Genomic DNA, 12,807 nt, shown 5'->3' with positions numbered 1-12,807 from the left:
AAGGGCAGAAAAGTGGCAGATGTAATTCAATGTCATTAAATGTAAGGTGGGACCTTCTGGTAAAAATAAGTAATAATTATACTTTGGGGGAAAGCTGGGTAATGTGGAAGAGCAATGGGATTTGGATGTTCATGTTCACAAGACATTAAAAGCCTGAACAAAGATCAAAGGGGAGGCCATGCATGAGCTTTTGTTTACAGATGTCTGATGAATATGTCAAATGATGAACGAATATAGCTGAAGTTTTCTCCTGTGTCAGAAAAGCCAGCTCTGCAATCTTACAGCTGGCACAAGCAACAGTACAATGATCTCCTGAAGAAGAAGTGGCAAGAGTGAAAACATGAACAGCTACTATCTGTTGACCCCAGACGGCTGTTTCTGTGCAGAAGAGCCATCCAGTCTTGTATTGACCTTAATAGTCACTAGGTCGGTCATCAAGGCTGATCATCTTTTCAACGAGGGTTGTCACCTTTGAGTATAAGGAACTTCCAGCACCCTGTCACGAGCTCTACTATTCCTATTTAAACTTCTGAGGGAAAGCTCTTCATAATCACTTTATCTCCACAGGTAAACAAACAAACTACAGAATATACGTTTCCAGAAATAACTTGAACACACAGTGCTGATGCTCAGTATACCATCTTCATCATGTGGTTCTATCTCACACCTTAATCACCCAGTTAATCGTATCTGTTACAAAGTATGACGTAGAGTCTATTAAAGCTAATGGAATGGAGGTGTTTAAGATGATTAAAAGATTTGATGGGTAGATAGAGAGAAACTATTTCCTCAAGAAGGGTGGGAGAGAGAAACCAGGAAATTATAGATCTATTCGTCTCATGTCTGTTGAGGGGAAGTTACTAGATAGGGACAGAGTGACTGAGCACTTGGACAAACAAATATGAGCTGATCAGAGAGAGCCAGCATGGATTTATAAAGGGTAAGTCATGTCTAACAAACCTAGTTGAATGTTTTGAGAAGGTTACTAACATGGTAGATAAGGGAATGCCTATGGATGTTATTTATGTTGACTTCCGGAAGATATTCGATAAGGTTCCACATAAGAATCTGTTAGCAAAAGTGAAAGCACATGGAATTGGAGGCAACCTATTGACATGGGTAGGGAATTGATTAGGAGGTAGGAGATAGAAAGGAGGGGTAATGGCTATGTACTCCAATTGGCAGGATGTGACTAGTGGTGTCCCCCAGGAATTTGTACTGGGACATCTGCTTTTCACTATTTATCAATGACTTAGATGAAGGAATAGAGAGGTGTATATCCAAGTTTGCTGATGACACTTAGTTAGGTGGCACAGTAAGCAGTGTAGATGGGAGCAGAAAGTTGTAAAGGGATGTTGATAGATTAAGTGAGTGGGCAAAACTGTGGCAGATGGAGTTCAATGTGGGGAAGTGTGAGGTCATCCATTTCAGACCTAAGAAAGATAGATCAGGGTATCTTTTAAATGGTAAGAATCTGGGAACTGTGGAAGAGCAGAGATTTAGGGTTCCATGTACAGAAATCACTTAAAGAATGGGCTGAATGGTCTACTCCTGTTCCTATGTTCCTAACAGCCAGCCATGGGGGAGAGTTTAGGAAGGATGACTGAAAGTTTGGTCCAAAAGATGGATTTTGATAAGATTTTTAAAAGTGAAGAGAGAAGAAGAGAGGGAGGTGCAGAGAGTGGGGTTGAGGCAGTTGAAGGTTTTGCCACCAATGGTGGGATGAAGAGGTACAAAAGGCCAGAGTTAGTGGACTGAAAGGTACAGGAGGGCATCTGTAAATGGAGGAGATTGCAGAGGGTTTTGTGAATGAGGATTTTAAATTTAACATACTGGGGGACCGAGCCAGTGTAGGCCAGTGAGGGATATGAGTGGCTGAGTTATGAATAGAGACACTTTCATTTTAAAAATATTATATTGAATATTACAAACTGAAATTAGAGCTATAAAGAATAGCATTTTTTTAAAAATTCACAAAATTCTCCAAATTAACTGAAAATTTATCAACACCTTTTCTTTTTGGTGCAAAATCTGACTCCAGTTCTCAAAGGGTTAGTGAACACTCAGACCTCCAGTCCAGGTGCTGCGTATCGCTGTACACATCAGTTAAACAAACAAACGGTAGTGCCCTTGAGGCTGGTTCTGTTTAGAATCTTCATTTCTACTTTGTGTGTGTTTTTTGAGAAAGAAAGCAGTTGAAGGAAGGAGGACGAGAGAGAGAGAGAGAAGAAAATTGAGTGACATAAATGGAACGTAATGTGTAGTCTCTGGTACGATGCTGGCAGAACTTTTGATGCGACTTTAGGCAAATAGAAACAATTTCTATTCATACCCTTGGTGAAAAACACCTGAATTATATAGAGCCAGTCCTGATAAAGGTGGAATGGGACAACACCCATGTGAAGTATTCTAATGAGGAAGGGCTAGAACAGGTAAAATGCTGTTTGACAAGTTGGGCGAGGATGTATTCCCAGATGTGTCATAATAGGTGTGTTGCTAAGTAACAAACGGATTCACTATCTTTCCGGGCTGGGGTGAAAACAGATGGCTGTTTGAGAAGACATTTGCTTATGATGTGGCAGTGCACTGCCAATGGCAAGCTGATTACAGCATCCCTTTGTAACTTGCTGCTGGTTAATCCTCTCAGTTTTTACAACCCCCGAATCCTCAAATCTCTTACCAAAGGTCAAGCCTAAAATTAAGGAAGAGTGGTAAAAGTCACAGACTAAACCCGGGACTGGAATTGTTGCCAGAAGTTTTTTTCAGAAAGAGTAACAGATGGTAAGGAGAGCATCTCTCACTTTTTGGAAGTAGCTGGCAAAGCCAAAGTTGTGGATCTTTGGATAAACTATATTCGTAGGGACAATGCTACAATTTAAAACAGCGACAACATGCACAATCACAAAGTCACCAGAGCCTGTAAGGAGGGTAAGTCATTTTATTATTTTATTGCTCTTATGTAAACATTTAATGTGACTAAATCTGTGATGGTATTTTATACTTCATCTAAACTGCTTGGCATATTGAACATTTCAGTTTAAACTGAGTGTTCAGAAATGTTCTTTTATTTTGCTTCTGCTTAAATAGTGCAATCAGATAAACACCTGGTTGTTCCATTGCTTAGGGTAACATCCGAAGGGTACGGCTGACTCTCCACGCTGAAGGAAACTCCACCTCGGCACGAGATGAAACCAAAAGTAAAGGAAAAACCGAAATGGTCAGTAAAGTTAAGCAATGTCACTGCTTCTGTTACCTCCACAAGTGTTAATGCCAGTGTTGGCTTGTTAATGGTACAGGTAGGGTTGCCAACCCCCCAGGATTGTCCTGGAGTTTCCAGGAATTAAAGAGTAATCTCCTAGACACTGCTGCAAGAAACCTGGGAGAAAAATCATAGGGGCACTAATAGAATTGTGTTTTTGAAAAATTTCTTTGAACACTTTTGTTTATTAGTTATAAAAATATTGGAGAAGGAGAAAAAAAGCTGTTTGACTGACAGTCAAGATACATCCAATCAGGAAACAAAGAGTCTGTTCGCTTTCCAATTGGCGCAGGATAGACGTGTCAGGTGACCAATGGCGGGTGCGTGGTGGTGGGGCAGTTGGAGGCAGGAGATCATGTGATGAAACCTGGGCTACATCCAGGTTATACCAGAGTTGGCAACCCTAAATACAGGTCATTTTTGTGCCATGAATCTAGATTTAAGTGAAAGGTTTGGTTTTATATTCATCATTTTAGCTAAGGTACCATTATTGATGGCCCCACAAAATAGCATTTTTATGGTTAAGAGTAATCGATTCACAACTTCTTTGTAGACATATATTACATCCTGGTTTAAAGTGACACGGCCCCACAGGCAATGCCTGTGACTAGCTGATTTTTAGTGTCTCTTTGTAATTTGCTGCTGATTAATTGTCTCAGATTTAACAACATGCAAACTTTAATATCTTTAGATAGAACACACCTTAAAAATAGTTGATTTTCCACGTGATGGAAGTCTTTTACAAATCACTTTTTCTCTATGGTTAGGTGAGAGCTGTGGAAGCCTCGTTTTGTAAAACCAGTGTTCCTCCTACCATCTGTTGGAAAGATAAGATTTTATAGCCGAGATTTCAGGAGTGTGCAGTTTGTGTGCTCAGGCTGCTAACCTCCAGAGTTTACCGATTAACAGAAACTCTGGGACAAAGCAATGACGTGAAGACACATTGCAATCTATCTCAGCTGAAATCAATTAAATAATTTACAAATGAATAATGTGAGAAACACCCATTATTTTTAGGGATAGGTTATTTTACCTTTTGTCCGTATGTGAGGAAAACTTAATTAGGATGACTGAGGTCAGTGTCCCTGAAACTCCTTCACTGGCGCACATCACTGAACAAAAATGCACTCTAGTTGTTATGTAAATTAATGCAGCATTAAAGGTTACTCTTTCATCTCCATGCAAAGTACCTTCACTAACAAAAATACTAAGGAATCTTACAACACCAGGTTATAGTCCAACAGTTTTATTTGAAAATCACAAGCTTTCGGAGGCTGATGGAGTCATCACCAGTCCATCACCGGCAATTCCACATCATAACAAAAATACTAGCAGTAGCTCTCATCAGATCAGAGAATGGGTTAATACGAGTTTTAAAAAGATTATCGTGGTGTTGTCTTCAGTGATCTCTGACCCATTGGCCTACAGTAGGAATTCAGTGAGAACTTTTGGGTGTTAAACCTCTTCTGAGAGCAAAAGGTACAAGAGGTTCCTCCTGTCCTCTTTGTTTGAGCTGTGTGTAGATGTTTGATTAGAAGTTCAATGCTGTGGTAGTAATAATAATAACATTTACTATAAATAGTTTCCCATAAGATGTTACTGGACTGAGGCAGTCGTTACTTCATAATCTTAACTTCTGTAAACAATTTTACAACACCAAGTTATAGTCCAGCAATTTTATTTTAAATTCACAAGCTTTCGGAGGCTTCCTCCTTCGTCAGGTGAACGATGTGAAAATATCGTTCACCTGACGAAGGAGGAAGCCTCCGAAAACTTGTGAATTTAAAATAAAATTGCTGGACTATAACTTGGTGTTGTAAAATTGTTTACAATCTTAACTTCAATTAACCTGCCTGATATGAGGCTCAAACCTGAAGATCTGGCCGGGACAGGGAAGGGGGAGGGCCGATGCTGCGATTGAGCTTCAGCAATAGTTTGTGCAATCACTATGTCACTGATTTTATCTATTCAAATAGTAAAAGCAATTGTAACCATGTAGCCTCAGAGGCATATGACATCTGAACTCTGCTTTGTGATACCTGTGAATTTTTTTCTTAAAGAATGTGGTTTTACAAGATGTATATCAGTACCAGAGTTGTGCTGTATATTCTTCACACACTACCTTGCAGGACAAGTACTGAATCATTGGCCTGGAATTTGCTCTAAGTGGTAAACAAACATCACCCACCGCTCATGTGATAAGTTTAACTCTAATGAGCAGTGGGTGACGATTGTTTGCCACTTAGGATACTAAATATTGGGAAGACCGAAGCCCATGTCTTCGGTCCCCGCCACCAACTCCGTTCCCTTGCCACCGACTCCATCCCTCTCCCTGGCCACTGGCTGAGGCTGAACCAGACCGTTTGCAACCTTGGTGTCTTATTTGACCCTGACCACCCATTCACTCCATCACCAAGACCGCCTACTTCCACCTCCATAACATCGCCCACCTCCGCCCCTGCCTCAGCTCATCTGCTGCTGAAACCTTCATCCATGCCTTTGCAATCTCTAGACTTGACTATTCCAATGCTCTCCTGGCCGGCCTCCCATCTTCCACCCTCCATAAACTTGAGCTCATCCAAAACTCTGCTGCCCATATCCTAACTTGCACCAAGTCCCGTTCACCCATCACCCTTGTGCTCGCTGACTACCTCAGTTTTAAAATTCTCATCCTTGTTTTCAATCCCTCCATGGCCTCGCCCTTCCCTATCTCTGTAACCTCATCCAGCCCTACAACCCTCCGAGGTTTCTACGCTCCTCCAATTCTTGCTTCTTGCGCATCCCTGATTTTAATCGCTCTACCGCGCCTTCAGCTGCCTAGGTCCTAAGCTCTGGAATTCCCTCCCTAAACCTCTCTGCCTCTCGACCTCTTCCCCCCTCCTTTAAGATGGTCCTTAAAACCTACCTTTTTGACCAAGCTTTTGGTCACCGGACTAATATCTCCTTATGTGGCTCGGTGTCAAATTTTGTTTGTTAACGCTCCAGTGAAGCGCCATAGAATCATACAGCACAGAAGGAGGCCATTCGACCCATCGTGCCTGCGCCTTGGGACGTTTTTACTACATTAAAGATGCTATATAAATGCGAGTTGTTGTTGTTCGTATATGTGTTACGTACGAACCATATCTAGTTTGTACGAGAGAAGTGTACCATTTGTGTGGAAGTACACCATCTGTATGCCTGATGTATCTAACTAAAATGATGGACAAAATGTACGCTCCCATCATCAGAAGAGCTCATTCTCCTCTAAAATATTGGCTCCTCTACTGTGGCGGTATACACTCACCAGATTTACAGCTCACAAGCTACAGGAGTGATATATGAAGTGCACTGAACTAGAATGAAGTGCCTGCTAATAAGCAGAAAAACTTTGGCTAAGGGCCAGCAACTCGTGGAATTCCACAGGAATCTCGTCTGACACCCTTTTTGTCCCCACAAGTTTGACTATAGTCGAACAAATTATCCTAACCTTGCATCGAGCTCAGAAAAAGCCACATTCAGAATGTCGTGTGTAGTTTTGGGCACTCTACTTTCGAAAGGCCATTAATGCATCGGTGCATGTTCAGAGAAAATTAAGAAGAATGAGTCTGGATCTTAGAACTCCCAAGTTATGAAGAGTCTCATAGAACTGAATTTGTTTTCTTTATAAAAATCAGGAGACATGATCCAGATCTTTAAGAATTCTAACAGTAATGGATCCAAACTCCTGGAACAGCTGAGAAAGTATATCCCAGTCACTGCTCAGATAGTCCGAATTTCTGTGCAGTATCTCTACTCTCACACTCTGAAATTAGGCATTGCCAGGCAACATTGTCTCTAAGCTCTTCTATCCTCCCTCTCTATATCTATATGTCTCTTTTAATCGGTCTCCATCTCTATCTGTTTCAGCCTCTCTAACCCCATCGGCCAGTTTCACTTACTTTCCTGTTTTTTTTTATCCAATCTCACTGCATCATGCAAATTGATTTTGTCTTTCAATCTATCTTTGTTTTTTTCAAATCTCAAATTTCTTCACACATTCCAAAGCTCCGTCTTGTTTTTCTCTTCTATGTCCGAGAATGTTGATTGGGAAAGTTCCAAACCTTCTGAGGTGTAGCTGTGCTCCTGATGCCAATTAGTGATCCAGCTTAGGTTGTGCGCAGAGAATCAGCGGTCATGAGGGAAAGAAATTAACAAGCCTTAATCAGGGTACAATGAGATGGATCCCCCTCCTCCAGGGTACCGGATCTGTAGAATGTACTATCGAGCAAAGCAGCGAGTGCTGTGTTCATAACACCTTCACAGCTTTGAAAAGATCTGGATGACTATGTCAGGAATAGGATACTAAGGATAAATACAGAAGGAGATTACAGAATGCGGTGTGAAAAGTGATGTTTCCTGAGCTGGTACAGCCATGGAAGTCTCCTCCCAAGGAAAGCAACTGGTCAAGGATGTACAATGTAGGGTATAGGGTTAGATAGGTATTCAGGGTTTGCTTTACATTTGGGTGGGCAGAGAGCTGCATTAGAGCTTTTCTTCATTTGTACCTCTCATTCAAAGAGCTTTTTCTCACCTATACCTCTCTTCGCCCAATCCGTTTAATCTCCTCAACGAATAGTAGAGTGATTTGTACATGGTAGGTGAAGGAATGGGTCTGTTACACCGTGGTTCTTTTCTCAGCCATATTTTCTTACATTTCACTCAGTCACAATAAGGGACTACTACTTTAAATTAGATTGCAATGTTTAGCCAGCGCCTGTTGTCAGACTACATCGTTCTTATCTTTCTTTCTGTGTGTTTTTTTAACCAACGTCATACTGTGGACTCTGATGGTATGTAGTCACACTGGGCCCATGATTGGCCTGTGTGTACATTTTTCAACTAAATAATTCAGCTGATGCAATATTCTTGAATTTTTACAAGACTCTTGAAGAGTTAATGTTCTAAACCTGCGGCACACCCACCGACTGTGCCTAGCCCTCTCCTATAGCTACCCGAGTTAGATATTTTTCAATAAATATCTCAGTTTGCACAGATCATCTCAATCCGCAAGTCTGCAGCAAGTATATTTATATTTAAAATATATATTTTTAGAAGGGCTACATTGAATTTTGGAACTGACGGGAGTGTTTATGCTTAATATTCACATATATTTAATAAACATAGTCAAAAAAGGGATTAAGGCAGCATTACGCTTTTAATGTTGATCAATCCTTATGTTGGCTGTCAAATGGCTAATATTTAATGGTATAGTGGAGGAAAGAGACATCACTGAATCACAGATCAATGGTAATGGCTATTTAAGACTAGAGAACACGAGGTGAGACGATTTCCTCAGTGCACTATTTTCAATGAAACCATAAACTGAAAGAAATATAAGGAAAATAATAGTGGTTTTTCTACAAGAAGCAAATATAGACAATCCCCTGGACACCTTATTATTCCTGGTCTGTGAAGGACACTCAGTTAAACGATCAGTGAATTGAGTGATTGGAGACCTAGGTAACATCACTTACTGGCAATTATACGAACATGTGAAAAATGACGGACAGGAAAAGATCTGCTGGTCCATCCAGCCTGTCCCATACAGTTGTGATGCCTTGTAGATTACAATACATACACTCCCCACCCACCTGGAGCCATGTAATCTCCTGAGAGAGGCAAAAAAACAGATCCCAGGCCGATTAAGGGGAAATCTGGAAAATTCCTCTGGATATGTTCATCCAGAAAATTGTTCTGGATATGTTAATCCAGTATTTTTGAACACACGGTTAATGTACACCACCTTGTACATGTGAAAGGAGGTGCAATTGGGAGACTACTGCTGGTGTTGACGTTCACTGGAGCTCTAGAAGTGTCACAAGTAGAGCAATTGGATCCGGGTTTATGGTGCAGTTCTCTACATCCTGAGCTCTTGCTTTGAGCCATGCAACTGTGGGGATGCACTGCGTGGAGGACAAATACTTGCTGAAGGGTGGGAAAAATCAAAGCATTGTCCAAGTCCACTCTGATACACATGCTGGTTTCAGAAGAGCTGGTGGCAGGTTAACTATCCTCTCAGGCATAAGTGAAATATGTACATATGTATGCTGCATAAGTGAATAAATACATTTAGAGGGAAGGAGTCCCATCTTTTAAAACAAAATGTATTCTAGTCATCAAATTAAACAATTTAAAAAAATAAAAAAAGTGGACTCTCCTGGCACAAATAATTGAAGCATATTGAAATATATCAGTCTATGGCTTCAGGTGCTGAAATGATTTATTGAGTCACGAAGTGATGGAGTTAAAGACAGACAGGTACTGTAGAATGAGCAGGGCAGTGAGCTACAAGCCAATATTTACATGTAGAAGAAAATTTTTCTTGGACATGTTTGAAATAGAATAGGTGCTCTCATGAATGGGTTTGTTAATGGCTTGCCTTTTGTACTTTGCAGTAATCCTATCTAGCCAGGTGCAGTGAGATAGACTTTAGCAAACATGATGACATAAAGTTGAACATCATCCAGCATTGCTGCGCTGTTCCAAACTCCACATTACAGTCCTTGTGTAATCATTTGATTCATACACAGTGAGCTCTGACACCCAACTGCTAACCATGTCACTATCCGCAGAGAAAGTCCTCAAACGTTTTGTACAAACATTTCTACCCTGGAATAGATTCTGAGGATATCAGCCATTATTGAGTTTTTAAGGAATATTAAGGGACAAATTTCTTTGTTTACTTTTTTAAAGTTTCATTAATTTATGACAAACAAAATCTTTGCTGAGTTCTGAAATATGTCATTCTCCAACTGATCAATAAGGTGGGAAGGTGATCTGTTTCTAGACTTCTGTGACTCAGGCCAATGTGTGAACAGTCTGATCATATTGAGCACAAGATGGTGGACCTATAATCACCATTCAATCTATTACAATCAAATCCACTTCGACTATCCTACATACCCGTTATTTTTTCCCCCCTAAATTCATATGCCCTTTCTGAAAAACTCTCACAACTACATTGAAATAAATTGCAACAGATTTATTTCCCTGTTACTGTTGTGTGTTTATGCAATCAGCTTTCCTTTCCCCAGAGCTTCCCCTTGGTGATAGTGCATGTTATGTCTTCTGCTTCCTCCTCTAGTGCTCCTTCTGATTTCTTACTCAGTGGGAAGTGTAATTGTGGTGGCAGCCTGCTGCTCCTCAGTAAGGTGCCATGGGATTCCTGTGCCCATTGTCCCTCCTTATACTGAGTCAGGAGTTGACCCTAGTTGCTGCCACTAGTTTTTTGGACGACACACTGGTTGATTGCTCAGGGCTGCTACCTGGCAGGCTGATTGGGGTGGACAGATGTCATTCTGAGAGGGAACAGGCTTATCTATGCCACCTGCTGCCATGCTTGCTAAACATTGTAGCGTATAGGAGGGTGTCTCTCAGCCCCAAATATGGCTACGCTCCTTTGCTGCACCTTTTGCAGGAGGACATCTAAGCTATCTTTATCAAAGGAGGCAGATCTGCCCACCCTCCTTTGGCCATCTTTCATTGCAGATATTGGGTTGATAAAACAGTGTAGCATTAAATGTGAGCAGTAGCCATTTAGGAGCTTCTGCTCACTGGAATATCCGATCCCCTGGCAGTTATTGCATTTCATGTTCTCCAGGGAAATGCACGGGGAATGATCTTCAGCAGTTGGCCTTGTAGGATGCAGTGAGGTCGGCAGCTCTCTCCGGCAATGTGGACTATCGAAGGAGTTCAGTAGGCTCACCATTTCAGCGCAATTGGTCCTTAAAACTGAACCCTCTGAGAACAAAGAATCTTTCCCCGATTTTCTCCATTGAATAAACCGAACATTGACAAAATCCTCCCAGCCGTGACCACCAGATCCAAGAGATAAACCTCACACTCATGGTTGTTTGGCTGAAAATCCAAAAATGGCAGCTGTTAGTAATGTGGAAAGGGTTAAATTAGAACAGCGTTGTGTTTGCACACCATTTAAACTCGAGTTACCTCTTCCACCCTGCCCCCATCTCCCTCTGTTCACTACTCCCTCGTGGAAGCATCAAGTTTCCCCTTAAATGTGTCAATGCTATTGTTATGTTAGCAGTCACTGGAAGTGTGGGATCGAGGAACCACCCTTGTTATACTGGCAGTCATTAGTTCTGCGGTTGTTTAAATATAGAGCTGCTTTGTCTTCGTACACCGACTATGAAGCTCGGGTAGCGCACGGATTTTTTTTTTTGGAAAGTGGGTTCTTTCTTTCCTCCCCATTTATCCTTCATCCTCTCCTTAAGGTGTTACATCTTGCGGATGGGATGGTTCTATCAGTGGCAGGCACCGCAGAATACCCAGCCTCTGACCCGCTCTTGTAGCCACAGTATTTATGTGGCTGGTCCAGTTAAGTTTCTGGTCAATGGTGACACCCAGGATGTTGATGATGATGGATTTGGCGATGGTAATGCCGTTGAATGTCAAGGGGAGGTGGTTGGACTTGGTAGCCCTAACTCAACACTTTTTTCTTTATTTAATTACTTGATAAATACTCTTCCCCCTGCACCTTTTTTTCGTTCTATTGTCTGATAAACATTAAAAATGTAAAAACAAAAGAACTTTCAAACTGTTAAAGGAAATGCACTTTCTCTGAAAACTGCAAAATCAATACTGAGCAGGATCTTGCAAAACAATGACAATTATAATAAGGAGCCAAACCTAATAAACAGAAAAGCCTTAGTTTCAAGTCTGCGGACAAGGTGAATCTTGGAACTTTGTCAAGGTCTCTATTAAAAAGAATGATGGCTCCTATTTGTGGAGAAAGCACAGATTTACAACACTTGAAGGGGTTTGCTGAGTGACATTGAGCTGGCTGAGACAGTAAACTCCTAACTGGAGTGGCAACATTGCCTTCTCCAGAGAAGAGGCTGTACTGAAAAATCAGGTCATTACATCCATCACACGGGTGAGGAATAACAAATGAGACTAGTTTACTAAAACACCTATCAATCACCAATCTCAGGAGGATCATCCCACAATTTGCAATACATGTGTGCACTGCAAGCAAGTACGCACAGGGGCTTAGGGATACTGGCAAAATCCAGTTTCAGTCAATATCTGAGTTCCCCTGCTCTCTTCTATGTGATAAAGTGGTCGCCATAATAACCTGTCAGTGACAGGACATTTTGGTTTATTTGGAACAAACTGTACTTAAGGTACACGAAAAAATAAAATACAACTGTTAAATCAGTATGTTTTGTAGACTGTAATCAGGATCCTTTTCGTTGGACTTGTTTTTTATTGTAACACAACTTAATCTTGATTAACCCAGAAATAATTTGTTGATGTGTATAATCCCTTGTCAGTGACGAAGTCCGTGGTTTCACAAAAAAGAGGACCATCAAAATATTGATCTCAAAGAGAAGAATTTGGAGATTTTTTACTTGGGTGGTGTAAAAACATCACAAGGCTGAAGTTAAATGGAGGATATCAAATGCCAAAAGAGACTTTTAAGAACATGGAGGGGTTTCTGCAAAATCAAACAAGTTATAAGTGGAGCAGAGAAGACTAAGAGGAGATTTAATAGAGGTTTTTAAAAT

The 12,807-nt window shown here is 41.0% G+C and overlaps 1 protein-coding gene across 1 annotated transcript in view; it reads left to right on the top strand.

Annotated features, from left to right (window-relative positions):
- Positions 1–2,522: 2,522 nt before the first annotated feature.
- The window catches only part of LOC137301585 (myosin heavy chain, striated muscle-like), a 61,866-nt gene continuing 51,581 nt past the window's right edge, over positions 2,523–12,807 (top strand). The window contains exons 1-2 of the mRNA XM_067971138.1: positions 2,523–2,928; positions 3,125–3,217. Of these exons, the coding sequence (XP_067827239.1) occupies positions 2,866–2,928; positions 3,125–3,217 (156 nt within the window). The 5' untranslated portion in view covers positions 2,523–2,865. The remainder of the gene's footprint in view (positions 2,929–3,124; positions 3,218–12,807) is intronic.

Source organism: Heptranchias perlo, chromosome 34, assembly GCF_035084215.1.
Source record: "Heptranchias perlo isolate sHepPer1 chromosome 34, sHepPer1.hap1, whole genome shotgun sequence".
Taxonomy (NCBI): domain Eukaryota; kingdom Metazoa; phylum Chordata; class Chondrichthyes; order Hexanchiformes; family Hexanchidae; genus Heptranchias; species Heptranchias perlo.
Note: the sequence above shows the minus strand (reverse complement) of the source record. Positions and strands in the feature narration are given on the sequence as shown.